The sequence below is a fragment of the Lutjanus erythropterus genome, chromosome 1, assembly GCF_056507025.1.
Source record: "Lutjanus erythropterus isolate fLutEry1 chromosome 1, fLutEry1.hap2, whole genome shotgun sequence".
Classification (NCBI taxonomy): domain Eukaryota; kingdom Metazoa; phylum Chordata; class Actinopteri; order Lutjaniformes; family Lutjanidae; genus Lutjanus; species Lutjanus erythropterus.
Genome location: NC_139317.1, coordinates 44,506,210 through 44,528,824, shown reverse-complemented (window position 1 = coordinate 44,528,824; position 22,615 = coordinate 44,506,210). Strand labels below are relative to the sequence as shown.

Here is a 22,615-nt window from a genome sequence, read left to right as displayed (position 1 = left end):
TGAAGCCTAATTACAAACTATAACATTTAATAATGCCTCTCCTTTGCCTTCTCCTGATTTGTGTGGTTAGCATATAGTATTAATTATGTCTGGATTAGTTTTAGAGGCTGATATTTTCCTCTGTTGTAACTTGAACCTGTCAATTTGTCTCCTAATCTCACTTTAATATTCTAAGAAGTCAACTTAAAGACTTTACCAAAAGTATGAGATACAATTGTCAAACCCCTCCACTGACAGTGAAGTGCAGCTCTCAAGTGATCACATGGTTAATTACATGTAGGCATGGACGCCAACTTGAGTTAATCATTGGGTTGGCAAAAAATGTATGTAATGTATGGATGACATTATGTGGTGAGGAGGCTCTCTCTGTGCTCCACCCGACTATAGGCTGTTTTGGGGAGCAGAGGCCGACATTTTCTCGGGAATCCTGTGGGTTACGGGTTTCCTGTGCAATTCCCGTGGGATTGTGGGTCAACTTCATTATTCATCAAGGGACTGAGGCGTGAAAAAAAGTCAACTGGAATGAGCAATATAGGAATCATAACAGTTGTTATTCATAAATATGCAGTTAAGACATAAACGTTATAGTGCGTTTTATCCAGAAAAACAGCAGTTCCTCCACCTAGATTTGTTTACAGGACTGTCTCGCCCAATACAGTGATGACATTTACGTATAGCAGTAACGAGCTGAAGTGGCAAATCACAATTTTTTGAAAAGGAAAAACGTGTGAGAAAACATTGAATAGCTGCAGAAAATGGCCAAAAATTCTTGAAAAAAATGATAATTCCCACTAAACTTATTGTATATTGCAGTTGAAATTTCAGCCAAAATAATCACAATAAGACTTTTTACCATGTCATGCAGCCTTACCGTGCATACAACTGCAATGTAGTAATTTTCAGTCTGAAACAAAAACTGTAACTCTTTTTTCCTGAGCTTTCACCTGCACCTCACAGTCTTCATCATTGCAGGAACACAAGTTATCATGTGACCAATGTTCCATATCCCTCAATGACCAAACACAAGTCTGCTGAGGACTGTAAGAAGTGGTTAAAACCCAGGAAGAAGCTCGATTGTCTAATCTACAAATAACATCAGTTTTGTTTTTTGTTGTTTTTATGTCTTATATGGCTTTATTGATAGGACAGCTGGGGTGAGGACAGTGAAGAGGGAGACAGAGTGGGGGATGAATGTGCAGCAAAGGGCTGCAGGCGGGAGTTGAACCCATGGCTGCTGTGAAGGACTCACACAGGGGCCTCTACCAACTGAGCTACCAGGCCACCATATCTGTATATTTTTGTGTCTTTTCCAGTACAGTAGTGTCAAAATGTTGGACAATAAAAGACTGCAAATGGATCAATGTGCTGCAGTCCCTGTTTTTCCCATGGAAGTGTGCTGACCTCAAACAGGGCACAGACAACCCTGTTTTAACTAATACTTTTGCCTCAGTTTTTCCTTTTTTTTTTTTTAATACACATTCAATAAACATGTTAATTCCTGTGTGTTGTGGCCTGTAGGCCCGAGCGCCCAACTCTGCAGTTGTGGTCGTGGGAACACATCTGGATCTCATCGACACCAAGTTTCGCACCGAGAGGCTGGCCACGCTCAGAGCTTATGTTCTGGCTCTCTGCCGATCACCGTCAGGAGCTCGAGCCACCGGCTACCCCGACATCACCTGGAAACACCTGCAGTGAGCTCACAGTTTACTTTGTATTGTTTGTTTATAATATTTATATTGATAAAAAAAAATAAGCTGCTCAAGTGTCAGGCCAGTTGTGGCTGCATCACCGGTATCAGCTTCATAGAAAATATGTTAGTCTGTAGAGTGTATTCATGTGTGTGTGTGTTTTGGTACTCAGTGAGGTGTCCTGTAAGACCCTTGAGGGTGTAGAAGGGCTGAAGAAGCTCATCTACCAGGTGGCTCTCTCCATGAAGGACAGCAGCAACTCAGCGTTTGGCAGTAAACTACTGGGCAGACTGGTAAGTGAGGCAGAGAGGCTGCTGATGCTCTGCACTGTGTGTGTAGAGGAAGTTTCACAGTTTGGACCAACAGAGACAAACTGTTTGCTTACTGATGACATACAGTAGTACATGCATGTACCCCTGTTGTTGTTGCTGTGTAGGATTGATGCAGATGCACACAACACAAATATGAAGTGGAATACTATGGGCAAAATGATGAAAGGCAAGCAACAAATCTACTGAAGGAACTTTTACAGTAGTTTCTAGGGTTAGTTCCTGGAACTAGGTGGTAAACAGTCTCCCTTAGGTTAGATCCTGAACATAGTGTTATTCTGTGGCGCTTCTCACAGAGCTGGACTCACTTGACTCGGTTTGACTCGGACCATCATCAGCAGTAACTTAACACGACTCCTGCACAGCTGAAATACCTGAGAGTACAAACAGCAACACAGGAGAGAAACTGCATTTCAAGGCACAGAGATTGAGTTAGAAGCTACAGAAATACTGAGAGCTGAACACAAAGAGAAAATGTCTTTCTCTTTGCTCTCCTGCACACACATGAGCTTAGTATCACAACACTTGCTTGTTCGAGGGGGAGAAAGGAGGGTTGTCGTGGGTTGGCTGCAGCCAGTGAGATGTCACCACAGCCCACTTGGAGGTGGGTTGGCCACACTTGAAAGTAGGTCCAATTTGGCCCCGGCTCGGTGCAGCTCAGCACGATAGAAATGGCAATGGAAAAGCCTCATAGGGTAGCCAAGCATCTCACTTTATGACCGCACAGCATTTTTATCCCACATATTGAGACCATGTCCCACAATGGCTCCAGTTTTCAAAAGTCAGGGCATATGCTTTTCTGAAATTTCATCCAATGGCTGTGGAAAATAAAGCAGGGAAGGCTGTCATCACAGGCTGTTTGATGACAATCAAACTGCACACATGTGGGTCAGGTGCAGGTTAACCTTGCTACTTTATACCTAGTTGGGAAAATTGTCACCACAAAGTCACAGGCTCTGCAGGTTTTGAGCGAATATAATTGACACCGCCTCCAAGAAAAGGAAATGCAGCCACAAAAATTTACTACAGCCAGTGTGTTCCAGTGAATCAACCAGAGATCAAGGCACAGAGATGTCATGAGATAATGGGCAGAATAGAAATGTTTATTTTTTAATATCAAATTTTTGGACCACATCCCAGCATTGGTAACTTGTCCCACATTGTCCCACACAAACATACTATTTGTCCCACATTTATTTTTTTTGGGATCTTGTCACCATATGTCCTTCTAAAGCACAGTCAGATTTTTTACCGTTGTCTCCTCCACCAGATTCCCAGGAGCTACCTGACCCTGCAGGAGGCAGTGATCGCAGAGAAGCAGAGGAGAGATGCTGAGGGAGATGTCCAATACCTCACTGATGCCCAACTGGACCGTATTGTTGAACAGAACCCGGGAAGTGACATCAGAGACTACGAGGACCTGCAGGCTGGTACTGTGGCTTGTTCAGCAAACACCTGATAGAAGACAGTGTTTTACCAGTATTGCAAGCTTATCACTGATCAGCTCTCGTCTTTTTTTGCAACTCCATGCAGCCATCAGTTTCCTGATCGAGACGGGGACCCTGCTTCACTTCCCTGACACCAGCCACGGCCTGTGCACCCTCTACTTCCTGTGTCCCGTGTGGCTGTCTGAGTGCCTGCAGAGGATTATGCACTTAAAGTCCTCTCGCTCCTTAGCCAGGAACGGAGTGATCCGAGCCGAAGACCTCAGGGTGAGCTCACATTTCGCAAAAAACGTTTTGTCCTTGTTTAAGAGTTGTTTAATGTGCTAATAATGACTCTGACTTCCTGTGATGATGTCTGTTGTGCAGATGCTGCTGGTAGGAACAGGCTTCACCCAGCAGACAGAGGAACAGTATTTCCAGTTTCTTGCCAAGTTTGAGATCGCTCTCCCTGTGGCCAACAACAGGTGCTATATTATCTTTTTACTTGATACAAATACTGATATTTCGTACATTTTTGTATTTTTATTATGTTTTAATATGCTTGCATTCACATTACTGTCATTTTTGAAGGGACAAAGACAGCAGAGGTCTTTCTTTTACTGCATGCTAGGTAGTCTCACAGTTTTTGACTCACACTGTTTATTTAATCAAAACATACAGCACTGTTATCCATGCAGAACTCCCACACATCCACCTCGCAAACTGCCAGAATCACCATAGCAACCATCCCAAACACATCAGCTCAATTTATAGATCATACTGCAAGTTCTCTTTTCATGTAAAGCAGGTCGAGACTGTTCATATCCTTTATAATATCATCTACAGAGACCCAGTACTTCCCACCATGAGCAAGCACTAAGTGACAGTGGTGAGGGTTCAGTGGGGGGTGGAGTATCTACAGAGGGATCAGGTCGTCTTCCATGAAGCCTGCCATATTGAACTGCCATATGTACCGCCATTTCTTTCGACTAGAGATGAGCAAATCTGATGCTCAGTATCTGTATTGATAGTGGCAACAATCACTGGGTCAGATACAATCCATCAGCCTAAACTGTCATGTAAACGCTGCTCATTTTCAGTGTGTTAAAACATTTAAATAAAAAGAAGCAGCAGTATTGCATACTTGAGTTGTAGCCTACTCCCTTCATGTGAGTAGGATATATGTTTCTATATGTGGCTAGGTTAAGCAAAGTGCATCTGTACACGTGTGTTATCAACAGCTTAGTTGTTTATGAGAGGGAAACAGACCGTAGTGGACTGGTATCGGCAGATACTCAAGGTTGCGTTTTCCGTATCGGACGTAAAAAAGTGGTATTGAGCCATCCCTAGTTTTTACGGTAGCCCAGGACAGACAAACCAAACACACAAGTTTCCCACCACCCTAGGTGCTCCAACATATTTGCAAGGGGAGGGTGAGACAACATGTTTTGGAATCTGCAATCTCACCACTAGATGCCTCTAAATTCTACAGACTGGTCCTTTAACAAGCAGAAACCCCGAACAGAACCAGGCTCTGGGTAGGACCAACAACAACACCTTAGCAACAACCTAGCAACACTCCGGCAACTACCCTAAACACCATAACAGCTGCTCAGCAACTACCTCATGATGCCCTAGAAAACGCCTGATAAATCCTAACAACAGCCCAGGAAGCCATAGCAACCACGTAGCATCCAACTGGATGATGAACTAGTAACCATCACACAATCTACATTTCATCCATACATACATACCTAACAATTAGCTCTATGTCAACAAGTAGCAACACACAAGCTAGGCCAAAGTAGTAGCTAATGTGAAAGCAAAGCACTAACAACAAAGAAAACCTCCAGTTTCTGCATTTTCTACTTTTAAATCGGTTGTTCCTGTGTGTTTCCTCTCCTCTCGCTGTAGCTATCTGCTGCCCCACCTTCTTCCCCACAAGCCAGCCATGGACATCCACGGCTTCCGGCAGCAGACCAACAACACCCTGCAGCGTCTGGTGAAGATGAGCTTCGTTCCTGCTGGATTTTGGGAGCGCTTCATCGCCAGGATGCTCATTAGCCTCACACAGATGGACCTGCAGGTACTGAGACCATGTTCACATTCTCATCATTCAGCACTTTCCACACCAACTCGCTCACTCAACAACAGCTTGCACACAAAACTTTTCATATGAACAGTAAATAATTTTGAGCTGGTTCAACTTAAAACTGTAAGTTAACTGAATTTCAGAGAGTTATTAGCTGTAGTGATGTCTGCCTTCTCTCCAGTATAATGGAACCACTAGTTTTGTGTTGCTCACAAAAAAGTACCAAAAAATACTTTTGAAAAACTCAACAACAACCTGGTTGCTCAAAGTAATCCACAGAGCTTGTTGCAGTTTTATGTAGGAACTACTTTCTTTCTGCAGTCTACCTGAACTACTTTGTGATCTACTGGAACTACTTTCTTTCTTGGAAGCTGTCGATTCCTACTTGAACTGCTCTGTAACTTTTACTTTCTTGTTTTGTCTTATATTTATTTTCTCTTTAACTCTTTTATTTGTATTGAAATGTTTTTATATTATTTCACGTTCCTTTTACTCTTTCTCTTGATGATTTTTATGTTTTATGTAAAGAACTTTGAATTGCCTTGTTGTTGAAATGTGTTACACAAATAAACTTGCCTTGTCTACTCTCTGCTTTCTACTATAAAGAAAGTAGTTCCTACATGAAACTAATAATAACATGGTTTGTGGATTACTTTGAGTAACTGAGTCATGATTTCTGCCAAGTGCCATTTAGTTTCTGGAGGGAAGGCAGACATCTCTATGGGCAATATCTTCAAGATGCTGCAATTTAAATAAAAAATCTAGATGGATAAATAGCACTACAGGCCAGGGTAAAAATATGTATTTTTGATTTAGGAGTGAATTGTCCCTTTAAGTGAACTGAAATTATTTGTTTTATTGAGCAAGAAATTGACTACATGTGACAGAAACATACATCTGTTGAGTAAATATTATTATAATCATTTAGTTCATTCAAATATTAAAATATATCCAGTAAAATAAACTCAGAAATCAAATTGTATTCACTTAATATAAATAGTCAATCCCACAAGGGATGAGTGTTTCATGATTTTTAATAACCCAGAACATTTGTGTGGACTGGACACAAAAATGTTGTGTCATGGAGGAATTGTGGTTCACACAGTATTGTACCCATGATACACATAAGCTTTTTACATTCACAGGCTGAAGTGTGTGTGTGTGTGTGTGTGTGTGTGTGTGTGTGTGTGTGTGTGTGTGTGTGTGTGTGTGTGTTTGTATGTGCAGTCATTTGAGCCCAAAAAAAACACGAGGAACCAGCGCAACAGGAACTCTGTGATCTACAGATTCGCTGGAACTCAGCAGAGGAACCGCTGCAGCACCTTCAGAGTCCGACGCAGCCAGACCATCTACTGGAAGGAGGGGCTGCTGGTCACTTTTGATGGAGGTTACCTCAGGTCAGAGTCAGAAAGATGTGGGCTCTTAATAAGTGAGACAAATGCTTGACAGCTGAAAGGCTCGAAACAAGTTGTTCCAGCAAGTGTTTGAAAAGATGAACAAAGAGGGAATCCACAGAACCATTAACCAAATCAAAACCAGCTGGAGAAGTTTCAGGGCCGCTTATTGCAAGACTAAAAGTCAAAATAGCAAAGAATGATTCCAAGCCAGCCAGTTTTCTTAGTTTTTTGTTTGCTATTTCTGGTGATCAAGTGTTTTTTTTTTATTATTATTATGAGAAAAAACATGGGGGTTACAGGCAACAGCACAAGTATTATTCACTGGAGTGCAATACAGATCAGAGGGCAAGTTCAAAACAAACAAAACAAAAAATAGAAAAAAAGACTGCACCTCAGGGCGCCTGCTGACTGTCATTCCGTCCTGCATGATGCAGAAAAACAGAAAAACACCACCAAATACATATACCATATATCAGAATCAGAAATACTTTATTGATCCCTGGATGGATGGAATTAAAGGATTTCTGTCTGGAGAAGATACAGAAATACTTGTTCATGCTTTCATTTTCAGCAGGCTGGATTATTGTAACGGTGTCTTCACAGGTCTGAGTAAAAAATCAATCAGACAACTGCAGCTTGTCCAGAACGCTGCTGCCAGAGTCACCAACACCAAGAGAGTGGAGCACATTACACCAGTGCTTAAATCATTGCACTGGCTTCCTGTGTGTCAAAGGATAGACTCTAAAATCTTGTTACTTGTCTACGAAGCACTAAATGGTCTCAGTCCTAAATATATCTCTGATTTGCTTATACGTTATGAAGCACCAAGACCCCTCAGATCATCTGGAACAGGTTTACTCAGTGTTCCCAGGATCAGAACCAAACAAGGTAAAGCAGCCTTTAGTTTCTGTGCTCCCCACCTGTGGAACAAACTTCCAGAACACCTGAGGTCAGCTGAGACTGTCAGCTCATTTAAATCAGGTCTTAAAACATTACTGTTTACTGCAGCCTACCAGTGAAGTGGATATGTAACTTATTGTTAGGATGATCGGTAGCTTTTGTTTTTATATTTGTCTGCTGCAATTTCTGTAATGTTTTTAACTATTTATTGTCTTACTTTTTAGCTTTTCTCTTAATGACCTCAAATGCAATTTTAATGTTCCTTTAATGTTTATTTTAATGTATTTCTAAGTTCTTGTAAAGCACCTTAAATTGCCTCGTGTCTGAATGGTGCTATATAAATAAAATTGCCTTTGCCTTTATAAAAGCATATAGAAAATAGAAGAATAGAAATACAAATCTTGAGTATATAAAAATATGTTTTAAAAATGTTACATATATTATACTACTGTATACAACAATATAGAGAAATTAGAAATAATACATACACATATATATGCATCTAGATTTATTAATACCTATATACAGTATATGTACATACATACCCCTCCCACTCCACGTCCCCCCATTCCTCCCAGAATTCATATCCCCAACCCACTATCACATCCCACCACCCTCTGCATCCCATCATCAACCACCTTTGACAAGAATATAATAATAATAATGATAATGAATAAAAAATCTAATAAAATGAGTAAATAAATAATAAAATCCCAACACCCTCTCATAGGGGCCTATAATGAAAAATAAGTAAATGAATAAAAATAAAAATATCATGCTCTCTTATCTGACCCAGCCAGTTTTCAATTTTAGGGTCTTATGGGTAATCTTGAAAATCACATTAGCAGGTAGAAGCACTTCTTCCTCTTTTAGATTTCTGACAGATAAGACGCAGCACAGTGGGCAGAAACACTTTTCACATGTCAAAAAAAGTTATATTCAGAGTTAATGCTTTGGTGTATGTAAATACAAATCCTATTAGATCACTTTATTTAGTGTTCATGTAAATGGTTAGGTTGGAACATCAGAATGATGTCAGTCTGGTTGAAGGAACATAGTCCATGTAAAAGCATCTCTTGTATTAAGAAAAAGTAAAATAAATGCAGCTAATAAAAGGAAAGAGAAAATGTCAGCTGCTGTGTGAGGGCGGATGCTGTATGTGAGGTGGTGAGAACAGATGAAACCGGACGTGAGGTGGTGACATGTGTTTGTGTCTCTGCAGCGTGGAGTCGTCAGACGTCAATTGGAAGAGGAAGAAGAGCGGAGGCATAAAGATCATCTGTCAGTCAGAGATGAGGGATTTCTCCGCCATGGCCTTCATCACAGATCACGTCAACTCTCTGATCGAGCAGTGGTTCCCCGGTCAGTGCCCCGCTCGCTCTGTACTGTGTGTGTGTGTGTCAGTAACTCAGCTGCTGAGAGCTGACTCCAACCACGTTGTTAGTCATGTTTACTTTGTTTTTGATTTAAAGCATAGTTAAAGGAGAAATCTGTAATATATTTACTGTAATAAATAAGAAAATGACCACAATATGTCATCAGAGATCAAGGAAACATGTCAAGTTGAAATACTTGCTTCACTTGACAAGAACACGACACCCAGTGTGTCCCCCTTTGAAAATTCTATTCATGCTGTTTTAGTTTGCCTGTTTCATGTTAACCAGAGCTCAAATCAATGCCAAATGTTTGTCGAATGAGTAAGCGTCTGTTTATGAGTAAGGAATTATTAATAATCTTGTAGAAGGAGTAGATGTTTTATAACTGTTAAATTGAGCAAAATGTTAATGGAGTTTGGCAGGCATTGAAACAGGCAGCCTCTCAGAGTGTGTTTTTTCCCTTAGGATAACAGGCTGAACTTTTCATTTACAGACAACTGACAGCTGAGCAACTCACATTGGGGGACTCATCGTTGTTTTTGTTAATATCTGCTCCTGCAGCCTGCCTGAGCTTCCCTGAGTGTGGGGAGGAGCTGGCAGGGTGAACAACTTGCAACAACCACAGATCGTTTGTTAGACAGGATCTCAGCCTATTTATTATAGCGTTCATGATTCAAACTTCCTATTGGGACTGCTGTACAAATTTTGTTCACACGCAATTGCTACATATTGCTTTATTAGATAAAGGAAACTGGTTGAAAAAAGTTTTCAGCAGAGTAAGTTAACAAAAAAGTTATATTTTGATATAAGTCGCATATCATATTAATATTAATTAATATTAAAAAGTTTCAAAGACATTCAGTCCTGTATAACACAGTTGATAACTGGGACAAATCTATATTTTGAGGGGATTGTGATTTTTACTCTTCAGTTATGCTGGAAAATATATTTTAAAAGATCAAACTCTTGGCTATTTATTACTATTGCTGAGAGGTGTTGCAGGATTTGCATCTGAACTGTTGACAAACTGTTAGATTTTTCATTTCACAGCACAGTCATAGTGAGCGCACATTTTTAAATCATAATTCTTATTTGGCTTTGATTTAGAAGGGCTGCAGAGTTGACATGTTATGGCTGAGACACATCTGATAGAAATATTATTTCATGAATTTGTCTAAAAATAGAAAGTTTGCCAGTGCTTGATCAGTGTTCCTGCCTTTTTTAAAGCCAGGAAGCGAGACAGGGATAGCTAACCCTTTTTATGGCTGATAAAATCATGTTTTAGCAAAAATCTGACAGTTGCTGACAGAGTTGATGGAAATCTGGGACACAACTTTAATGGGCCAACATTTTTCTAAAAAACTATTATAAAACTAAGATGATTATAATAGCACATTTTTATACCTGTGTTATCAGCGGGTATTGTTAGTTTTAGGTTTTGAAAGCTTTTAACACGTTTTTAAATTGTCTGAAGTTGTGAATTCTTGTCTGAGACAAGGCTGTTTTCTGACACAAGGCAATTTAAGAGATTAAAAAAATTAAAGCAAACCAACACATTTCATAAATTATATATATCTTGTATATATAAATTTTTAAAGAATACGTTTTCACCCAAAATGGAATTAGAGTGTTGGTATTAATATTTTTTAGGGCAGGACATGATTTGTCCCAGTTCTCAAGAAAAGAGTGTGTTATAGAGACTCTACACAAATAGAAAATTTCCAAAATGTTTCCATGCCAGAGTAACAGTATAATAAGGGAGTAGCCAGACATCTTGACATCTTTTTTTCTATTTGGAGATCACTCTGGTTATTTTGGATCATGATGATGTTCACATGAGTCAGCCCAAAACCACATTACTGACTGTGCAGGTTCAAGAAAAGCTGATCCATAAATAATCCACTGTTAGTTATACTTATGGATAACCCAGATGTTCTTAAGGAACTGTTATATCGTTTGTGGTTTACTTACTTGACCTTAAACATTTTAGGGTTTACTGTAATGTTAAAAGGAAGATTCAGCACTTTTGTGTCCCGTCAGTGTTGATGGTAAATATAGTCAGCTGAAGAAATAAATTCCTCAGTGCTGCTGTATTTACAGGTACAGCTGAGTTCTCCTGCTGCAATCAGCTGTTCTTCCTGCATCTAGTGATGTCACAATGAGGTTGACTTTGGTGTGAAGGAAGAACTACAGGCTGTTTCAGCTTTTATTTCTAGTCTCCATTTCTGGGTAGCCAGTGAGCATGCTGCATGTGCAGCAGAGGTAGGATGGGCTTGCACACAATGCATCCTGGGACATGTAGTAGAGGAAGTTAGTTTGATTCAGCTGACTACATTTACAATGAACACTGAATGGACATCCACATGCAAAGTGGCAAATATTCCCTTTAAGGTACTTTGGTCAATTATTTTCTCAATTAATTGTTGTTGGCCTAGAAAGTGTCAGAAAATGGTGAAAAATGTTTATCACTGTTTCCCAAAATCCTTCTTTTGCCTACAATCCAAAGATATTCACTTTAATGTCAGAGAGGAGTAAAGAAACCAGAAAATATTCACATTTAAGAAGATGAAATCAGAGAATTTTGACTTATGTTTTTTCTCAAGAATTACTCAAACTGATGAATTGATTATCAAAATAGTTGGTGATTAATTTATTAAAATCAATAACCAATTACTCAATTAATCATCGCAGCTTGACTTAGTACCTTATAAACTTGTCTGTGTTTGCAAACAGTTGACACATGCAGCAGATACACCATACACCAGCATCCATATTAAATCATGTCTCTGTCCACCTGTTGAACTGAACTGAGGTTCATACAGCTGGCTCCTCTGTTGTCTCTATGTCACACAGAGCAGCAAAGTAACGGACAGATTCCACCAGACACGGCTGCATCTCATCAGCTCAACCATTCTACACAATGCTTGTGATGCCATCAGCAGTGCCTTGGCGCGTCTCAGAAGCGCCTCTTCACTCCGCTTCAAATATGCGCCGAGTCTGTTTTTGATGGATTAGCATAGACCGGCTCAAACGGGCAGGAAGTCAGAAACAGAAAAGGTGGGGAGAATGTGGTTAATTTTCAAAATAAAAGACCCCACACAGACTCATGATCATAAAGATAGACAGAAAAGAAACTATTTAACCATGTCGCCTGCTTATCCATGGTCAAAGCACAAGAGCAAGGAAAGAGGACAAAAAACAAAATCAGGTGGGCAAAATGAAATGCTTCTGAAACGCTGCTGGTGGGGCTTGCAGCCGTGTGGAGGATGGATCAGAACCGTGGCACAGTACTTGGTGGAATCGACCGGTAACACAACTCACTGAGTAATTAAAAGGACAGTTCAACCAAAAATCAGAAAGAGGCCTTTAAAATCTAAACAGTGAGCTGCAGAGTTGGTGATAATTCTCTGTGTGTCTCTATCACTACCAGCAACACCTTTCACATTACACACACTTCTTTGATCCATCGTTAATTAAAATAAATACAGCTTAGTGCAGCTTATAAGCATGAGTATGTCTAAACAGACATACAGATAAGGGACACACACACTCTCACACACATGACCCAGAATCACTAGGAGTTGTGTATGTGTGGATGACCTCACTACTGGCTGTATATACACATAGTTTCAGCTCCACAGCTGCTGGACTTTCAGCAGCTCCACCGTCAGACACTTTGTGTTTGTGTTTTGCACAGTAATATGGATCATGTTAGTATAAACCGTTTTTACGCCTCGGTGCTGGTGACAGCTGTGGCTGAAGGTGTCATGTTTTCGAGCTGTCTGTGACTCTCATTCTTGTGAATGTGAAATCTCATCAAACCCCTGGAAATTTGGTGTCAACGTCCACTAGGACTCAAGGATTAATGCTTTTTTGGCCATAACTCAAGAATTCATTTGCAGATTATTATGAAATTTCATACAAATGACTAATAGGATAAACTGTTGAAGTGATGGCATTTTATATCCAAAAGGTCAAAAATGAGCTTCACTGTAATATCATAATGTTCTGCATAAACGCTTTTCTGGCCATTATTCAAGACCAGAAGTCAGGAGGCGTGAGAAGGACAGACTGTGACCCTGTTTCCCAGAGAGTGAACTGGTGACGCTAATCGTAGCTGCCTGTCTTGAAGCTGTGCTGATTGTTGAGATCTTGTGTGCTGCCAGAGGACTGGACTATGAAAGAAGCTCAACACAGGCAGGCTTTCTTGACAAAACCTAAAACCTCAGTCAGAGATGAGGGGTATCATGACTGTGGTTATCAACTTGCTTTGTTAACTCAGGCTGTACTCTTCAGGCTCTGTGCTCCTTCATGTGAAAAGGGTTTTTCACAAAGTGTTTTGGGCGACAGTTGACTCTTCTTCTGCATAAAATAGACCAATGACATTCTGCTTACTTTAGTCAAATTCAGTTCAATTTAAGGTGTTAATAAAACCTGAAGCAAACAGGAAAAAAGCAATTTTCTGCATCAGCAGCAGAGGTTTCCATGGTAATGCAATGCAGTTTGTGCTGCTGTAATTATATTACACAGCTTTCTTCAGTGACATTATTTTGCATATATAATGACTTCTCTGAGAATCTATATGATTCATAAAGAACATCATCAGGAGAAGGACTGGTTAAAGAGCTGTGGTTTTTACAGCTGATTTAATCTCATGCTCTCAACATAACCTGCTTTGGACCAGGTTATGAGCTCATGGTTACCATGGTGATCTGGCTAGGTAAAAAGAGAGACACCTTCATAACATTGCAAACTCTGGCTTTAGACTCTCTCTAACCAATTAATCTTGCTTCATAGTACAGCCCTCAGGTCGAGGTAATGCATGAAGCATTTGTTAGAATGTGTCCATATTTGAAGCTTTGTAGTCCACCTCATTGGATCATTGGATTTGCTGATATTGAGCTTTAGGCGATTGCTGTTGCACCATGTGATGAAGCTCTTTGTCAGTCCTCTGTCCTTCTCTACAACATAGTCTCTAAGTGAAGACAGCATGTTAATACCTGGAAATTATTCTATGAGTCTGGACAGAAATGTAATGGGTGCAAACTGCTGCTTGACTGGACTTGGTGGAGACATACAACTGTGTGGCAGGAATTCAAATTATTTAACTGAAATTGACAGGATAAGTAGAAAAAAACAGTTCAGTGCACCTTTTTTCCAGCAATACCAAAATTCTTGTCCCAGACAAGAATTCACAAATTCAGACAATTTAAAAATGTGTTAAAAGCCTTCAATATCTAAAACTAACACATGTTGTTTGCATCGTTGTTTTGAAACATACAACATATTTTATCAGGCATCAAAAGGGTTAGCTATTCCCTAAGGACCCTTATCTCAATCCCTGGGTTTAAAAAGGAGGGAATATTGTTGAAGTACTGGCAAACTTTCTTTTTTTTTCCATCAAATTCATGAAATAATATTGCTGTCAGATGTGTCTCAACCATAACATGTCAACTCTGTAGTCTTTCTAAATCAAAGCTAAATAAGAATTATGATTTTAAAATGTGTATTTTGATTAGCATTAAGAGAAATCTGAGACAAAATTAAACAGGCTGCTCACTGCTTTGTCAACAGTTCAGATGCAAATCCTGCTACACCTCTCAGCAATTTTCACCTCTCAGGTTTTCTGTCACACCTGAAGTATTATGCTGCAAAACTAACATAGAGCTCACCTGTGTGTAAAAGTCTTACACTCTCTGCTGTCGAGTCCGAACCTGCAGTTATGTTAAAGTCCATGTGCAGATGGATGCTGTGAACAGCTACAGGTAGCCAGCTACAGTGACCTCCAAAGAGAGTGAGAGTCTTTTGCAGACAAAGGAACTCCACCAGAGGGCAGCAAAAGATTACAACTGTCATTTTAAAGGGACAGTTAACCCCCCCAAAAAATACACATTTTTCCTCTTACCTGTAGTGCTGTTTATCCATCTAAATAGTTTCGGTGTGAGGTGCAGAGTTTCAGAGATATCGGCCATAAAGATGTCTGCCTTCTCTTCTGTATAATGGGACTAGATGGCACTTGGTTTGTGGCGTTCAGAGCACCAGAAAGATACATCTGATAAAGTCAACAGGGATGTCTCTTTGCAGAAATTATGACCTGGTTACTCAGTATCATCCACAGATCTTGTTGGGAGCCGTTTCATGTAGGAACTATTTTCTGTCTGCCAGTCATATCACCATGCAGAAGGAGGCAGGCATCTACTCATGGATTAGAGGCTCATGCCTGTAACAGTGAGGGATGTAAACATTAATTGCGTCCTGTAGCCTCTCGTCCATGAACCCTGGTGTCCTTTCTCGCAATGTTAACATTAGTTAAAAATAATTAGTTTAATGACTTCTTCTTTGCCACAGTACACCCTTCCACCACATTTTATGAAAACTGGGTCAGTAGTTTTTCCTTAATACATTGTCAAATAAGTCCACCACCAGTGGAAAACTTTGCAAAAATCCTATTGTGACACCAAGAAATAAAATGGCTTAAGCAATTCCAGCTGTTCTACTTTTCCATAATCAGAGCATGCATGTAAATATTTATTTCCATCAGTCATGAAAATGGTTAAGTAGGAATGGTGTCTTTTTTCATAATAAGTGCGATGAAGGAAATATTTTGTGCATGTTAAAGTGGTCATGTTAAAGGTGTGTGTAATGGCTCTGCAGCACAGCTCTTGAAAACATACAGTATCTACCCTTCCTTCACATGACTGCATTTCCTGTGAAGGAGAAGTTTTGTATACAGTATAAACCAGTTGTGGATAAATGATACTGTAAGGACCGCACACAGACATTGTCTTTGGCGCACTGGTCATTATTTATAGTCTGATTAGTAACTTGAAACATGAGAATGGAGTTGGATGCTGATGTCTATAAACAGATATCTGCATATGGATTAGGGATGTCATGATACCCGAAATTTAGTCGTTGATACCAGTAATAGTGAATTTCCACAATTCTCAATACCTAATTTGGTATCATGGAAAAAGACAAAGTCAAAAATAAAACTCTCATTCTCTCCCTCTTCTTCTCCTCATATTTTAACAGATAATTTTAATGGAATACTAATATACATGTGAATGTCTATACTGTATTTTTTAGCCTGGCGTTTGTTTCCATTGTGTAGAAAAAGTCCACAGTATAAAGATTTAACATATTTTGTGGTGCTTTGAGCAGTGATCAGCTGAACTGACAGAATGCATTGGATGCGCTGCTGTGTGCACTGCTGTAGCCAGTGTGTGTGTGTGTGTGTGTGTGTGTGTGTGTGTGTGTTTGACTCAGACTGCTGCTTTGTCACTTGACTCGCCCGTCGTAACCTGAAGTATTTCCTAAATAGTCTGTCCGAACCCACATAACCTGTGGGTTAACTGGATTGATCTGCACATCACTACTTTTTCTTCAGGACAAGTAGGAGTGGAGCTGTTGCTGCAGCTGCATGTTGCCGTCTTACACATGTAGTTGTTGGTGTTGTTCAGTTCTTCTCCTTCCTCTGGTATTATAACAGCACACTGCAGCACTTGTAAACACTTTTGTTGGCCCTGTCATGTCCAGCAGCATGTCTAGCTTGTGACATCCATTATATGAATGCAGGTAAATTTTTGAAATCCAATCAAAACCTCTATCACTTTCAGATCATAGAGGATGGGTTCCAAGATTGTATTTTGGCCATTGCATTCCTCCTGTTTTCCTCCTCACAAAGTCTGTTTACCTGCACGCAACCAAAATACACTCATACATGATTGATCAATAGCACTTGGACTACAAACAGAAACCAGAATGCTTCTGATACCAAAATCTTTTCCCTTTCCCACGGATTCTGCATTCTCCTGCAGATATCTGTTGATATCAGGAACATGCAGACTTCATAACAGTGATCGTGCCCCCTGTGTTTATTTCCCAATTACCAACTTCACTTCACACCGACCATAAGCAACAAATTGTTCCGTGTCTTTTGTCTGTGTGTCCTCTGTTGTAGCTTTGACAGCCAGTGAGAGTGATGGGAGCCTCCTCATAGAGCAGTACGCCCCCTGTCCCCTTTGTGCCTCGCTGGGCCAGCAGAGGCAGGCCGACAGAGGAGGACGTGGAGAAGACGATGTAGGAGGAGGAGGTGGGGACGTTCATTACTTTAACATGGAGGACTGCGTGCTGGCTGCTGTGGAGAAGGAGCACATCATCTGTCCTCGGCACCCGGAGCAGCCCGTCCCCCTCCAGGAGCTGGTCCCAGAGCTCTTCATGACTGACTTCCCTGCACGGTAACCTCTCACTGTTTAATGCACCGTTTCATTTTACAGACTGAAGGTTCTGTGTTGGTTACTTGCAGGCCTGACCAGAAGGTTTCAGACACTTCCTTTGCCATCCAATGTATTTAAGTAGAAGAAAGTATTTCCACTAGTAAAGCAGATTTTTAGAACAAAACATACTAAGTCTTTCTTCCAACGTAAAGAAGTCACACTAATCTGCTATACAGCTCACTCCACAAGGCCTCGCTATCAAATGAACAATACATTAAAGCACTCACAGAGCACACACCTCTGCCAGGACTGCATATTCCACCAAATTCTGCTTCAGTACAGCTCAGTTCTATTAGTTTTACACCGGCTTTTATATCAGTTATGATAATAGTAACTCAAGTAATGCACAAGATCAGTTGGATCAACAGCAGGATGATGCACAGTCACTTCAACCAGGAAGAGTGCCATTCAATCTCTTTTTCAAGGCTGACTTGGCCAAGACGGTCAGCAGCACGAAAAAGAACAAGTAACTTTAAACAGAGCCAGAATAAAACAGATATTATTACATTTTATAACATCCCAAAGAATGAAAGTGCAGTACAAGTCATGCATCTAAAAATATCTTTGTAAGTGTAGACACACAATTCAGTCCAGATCCTTGAAAATTATTTTAAAAGCATTCAAAGAAATCACATAATGGAGTTATGTAGAAAAGTAGAAAATTTTCTGTAATATATTGAACTGGCGACAAGATCATGGGCGGCCAAGGCTGATTGATGCATGTGGGGAGTGAAGGCTGGCCCGTGTGGTCCGATCCAACAGATGAGCTACTGTTGTTCAAAATGCTGAAGAAGTTAATGCTGGTTCTGATAGAAAGGTGTCAGAATACACAGTGCATCACAGTTTGTTGTGTATGGAGCTGCATAGCTGCAGACCAGTCAGGGTGTCCATGCTGACAACTGTGCACCACTGAAAACACCAACAATGAGCATGTGAGCATCAGAACTGGACCACAGAGCGATGGAAGAAGGAGGCCTGGTCTGATGAATCAGGTTTTCTTTTACATCACGTGGATGGCTGGGTGCGTGTGCGTCACTTACCTGGAGAACACATGGCACCAGAATGCACCATGGGAAGAAGGCAAACCAGCGGAGGCAGTGTGATGCTTTGGTCAATGTTCTGCTGGGAAACCTTGGGTCCTGCCATCCATGTGGATGTTACTTTGACACGTACCACCTACCTAAGCATTGTTGCAGACCATGTACACCCTTTCATGGAAACAGTATTCCCTGATGGCTGTGGCCTCTTTCAGCAGGATAATGCTCTGTGCCACAAAGCAAACATGTTTCAGGAATGGTTTGAGGAGCACAACAACGAGTTTGAGGTGTTGACTTGGCCTCCAAATTCCCCAGATCTCATGGAGGCCCCACCTTGCAAGTTACAGGACTTAAAAGATCTGCTGCTAACATCTTGGTGCCAGATACAGCAGCACACCTTCAGGGGTCTAGTGGAGTCCATGCCTCAACGAGTCAGGACTGTTTTGGCAGCAAAAGGGGGACCAACACAATATCAGGCAGGTGGTCATAATGTTATGCCTGATCGGTGTATGTATCATGTGGAGAAATTATATAACAGAGACACTGTTTCTGAATGACCTCAAATATGTCTTTGACTTTTTCTTGTTACTTATCAGCTGACACATTTGACAATATTGAGTATAATTCTATCAGTATGTCTGACTTGCTGTAAATGAGATAAATCTTCCACATGCTCCCTGCAGCACCTGCTCAGATCATTAGTGCTTAGACTCATAATTGAGAAACTGGTTTATATGAGATGCTTGTATGGCTCTTAGTATTATCTTTTACCAGTGCATGTGATGCTGTCATTACTCTGTGGAGGATTGTCAGTGCCATTCACAGGACGTCAGTGTGACATGTCCTTCCACCAGACACATTCCACAAGAGCTGGGTAATTCACACAGTACATACTAAGTAACTGCTACACACACATACACACATACACACACACATACACACAAATTGACAGTCAGCAGCTCTCCTGGGATTTGGCTGTGTAATGAGTTTCCGCTGATTTGTTGCCAGTGACAGCATCTGTTGATGTATTGTCGGGGCTCAAGGGTAACCGCCACTCCTTCAACTGTTGGAATAAATATTCAGTCTGCCTGAGCGTCCTACGCCTGCACACACATTCACTGTCCATGAAGGACTCCGAAACAGTGTGTGTATACAGGGGTGGGGTGGGAGGTGTGGGTGGGCAGTCATTTACGCAAGCATATCTGTGTCTGTGTAGCACAGAGCCATGGAAATGTTTGCTACGACCTTTAAACAGCCCCTCCAAATATTAGTACAATTGCAAATGTTTTGTCCTCAAGCTCTTAAAGAATGTAAGATGGATGTTGGTATAAACACGAGTGCCACCAACTAACATAATCCACTTTCACAGCTGGATGCTTGGAGAAGTGTGCACACATTAGGGTTAGACTGCTCTGTTAGCTTTGTCCAAGTTGGTCTTTTATTAAAAATGTGATAGCAGACAGTTGGCGTTGTCCACTTCCCATAAGAAACATTCATTTTTGGTGTTTTTGGTCTCTTTAACCTAAGGGTTTTGTTTTATAGGTTATAGGATTTTAGGTTTTATTATATTTGCAAAGTTTTGACTAAGGTTATTTTTATAGTATAGTGTCAGTTTATCTTAAGATGCATAGAATACTGTAATTGTATTGTAATCAAACATCCTGGGTTATAAACCTAATAAGGAAGTGATAAACGGGACAATAAGTCCAAACTTCTTAATTCAAACATTTTTATTTATTTGAAAGATTTTGTTATTTATTTAGAATGTTTCAAACAACCAGTAGGCTTTACAACAAGATAACAGATACAGAAATCTACATTTTCCAAGAAACTCACAAAAGCTGAAATATCTGAATAATTTACATTTGATGATGCCTATTTATATGTCAGAGCCTGAATGTCCAAGTGCAAGTGGCGGCTGTTCAGAAGGTTCGTCAGATCACCCCCAATAACTGAATTTAATTTCAACAAGTGATTATATTATGTTAAAATTTTTAAACTAAATTTCATAAAAGTCAGTTCAAAATTATGAGTTGAATTGTGAGTTACAGTCGATTTTATAGTGAAGTCTGCATCTCTCATTTACTAGCAGACTTCATGTGTGTATGTTTATGTATAGCGGCGATTCTCTGATTTATTCATTTTGTATCATGCCTAACTCTAGTGAATCATAATATATGGTATGAAATTTATCTGGACATACTCAGGTTTAAGATGAAACAAAACTTTTCTATGAATGTCAGTTTTTGAGCCACAACAAGGGCCAAATATGTGTCCTGCAAACTAGGTAAGCTTTGTTTTTTAGTCTAGCAGTTGTTCAGCAGTCACATTCTCCTAGTTAATCTTTCAGTCATATTATGTTAACAATCAGGCCAAGAATAATGTATATTATCATTACAGGTAGTATTAAAGGGACAGTTCACCCCCAAATCAAAGTACATATTTTTCCCCTGACCTGTGCTATTTATCTGTAGGCAGTACTTTGTTTCTGCAGTAGAATCTACTGGAACTGCTTTCTTTTAAACTAGTAAGAAAGTAGTTCCTACTTGAAACTGCTTACAGCGAATTCTGTAAGTCAATAAAATAGTTTTTTCAAGGTTTTACAAAAATTGTGAGTCACTGCAACCACAACAGATTCTTGAGCACACAGTCATGCATGTGCGCAAACAAATGTGAGACTAGCTGCAGACAAGCTCCAGCCCCACTGGTCACTCACACATACATGTGCACGACTTATTTCATGATCGCCTGGAGGAGACATCAGTGGGCAGTGTCTGATCAAAGAGTTGGACAACAAGACTCGACTTGTGACCAATCATTTGATGCCAGCTTTGACATGTTTACAGTCTCATTGGTACAGACACAATGCAGTCAGTTCTCAAAAAGTAGTAAGCAAATTAATAATATATTGTAGTGTTTTGATCAAAGATAGAGAAGACTGACATACAAGATAATAGTCTATAAAAATATGGTTTGATCATCTCTGTAACAGTGCTGGAGATCTGCTTGGGACACTCCTCGTCTCGGCCGTTGCTAATTAAAAGATTTGGTAATTACAAGCAAGTCCCAGCTGGAACTGCAGCAGTGATGTTCCTACACATTTATATCCAGATGTTTGGCCTTTAACATTGAACTATGTCACCATTCAGACTGAAAGGTTTGAGCTGATTTAAGCCGCCATCTTGATTGGTTTATGTTGTGTCTGTGGTTGCAGCAGCACATCAAAGGCCCGTGATTGGAGGATGATGGGCGAGGAATGCAGCCCCGCTGTCAGCCTGCAGGGGAGTTGATGCAAGAGAGGCTTTGTTGCTCAGATGGGATCAATAAACAACATGGTTAATGTTGAGATTAGGATTCTGGGTAATCTGACTGTTTATGGTGCTTGTGTTGGCAGATATAGTCATCTAAAAATGAGTGAGAGGGATTGTCCAGCTTGGTTTTAAGGTAGAGGAGAACAGCTGACGTTCTGTGGAAATTATCAGTGCCTTTTAGGAAATACAGCATAAAACATTAAACCATCAACTGGATGAATGGAAAACTTTCTAAAAGAAATTAAAAAGATAAAATCACAGCAATAAGAAGTGCTTAATGGTCAGTCAAAGGCTGTGGAGAACATACAAAGTTTGGGCCAAGTTCCAGTTCTGTCTTCTGGATGTTAGTTCTATCTCTGGTGCAAAGCAACTAAATGCTGCTTCTCTCATTTATTGTGGACAGGGAATTGTCTTTGCTGACAGAGAGGCTGAGAGGGGACATATGTCAGACATACAGTATATTCTGGTCCTGAACCACTGACAGGGAGACATGGAAGCAGTACCTGAAACTCACTTATTCAATTAATAATTTAATTACCAACTTTTTTCATTAATCGATAAATCATTTAGAGTTTTAAGATGGGGCAAACTGCTTTTTTGTTGTTGTTTTTGCTGTGGTCATTCACTTTTTATACCCATGTGTTATCCTGCGTCTGGTGAGACTGAATTTATAAAGCCAGGGCCACACTGTTCTACTTTAGCCCTCACTCACTTGCTGAAAGAGTTTGGATTCTGCTGACAAACTGTGATTGGCTTTTGTAAAATCCCCTTGTGTTGTGATT

At 40.2% G+C, this 22,615-nt stretch overlaps 1 protein-coding gene across 1 annotated transcript in view; it reads left to right on the top strand.

Moving 5' to 3' along the window:
* lrrk1 (leucine-rich repeat kinase 1) overlaps positions 1-22,615 on the top strand; it is a 119,168-nt gene that overhangs the window by 54,944 nt on the left and 41,609 nt on the right. Inside the window, exons 17-25 of the mRNA XM_084722128.1 lie at positions 1,519-1,691; positions 1,861-1,981; positions 3,288-3,447; positions 3,551-3,729; positions 3,829-3,926; positions 5,356-5,527; positions 6,761-6,930; positions 9,053-9,192; positions 17,170-17,446. Of these exons, the coding sequence (XP_084578254.1) occupies positions 1,519-1,691; positions 1,861-1,981; positions 3,288-3,447; positions 3,551-3,729; positions 3,829-3,926; positions 5,356-5,527; positions 6,761-6,930; positions 9,053-9,192; positions 17,170-17,446 (1,490 nt within the window). The remainder of the gene's footprint in view (positions 1-1,518; positions 1,692-1,860; positions 1,982-3,287; positions 3,448-3,550; positions 3,730-3,828; positions 3,927-5,355; positions 5,528-6,760; positions 6,931-9,052; positions 9,193-17,169; positions 17,447-22,615) is intronic.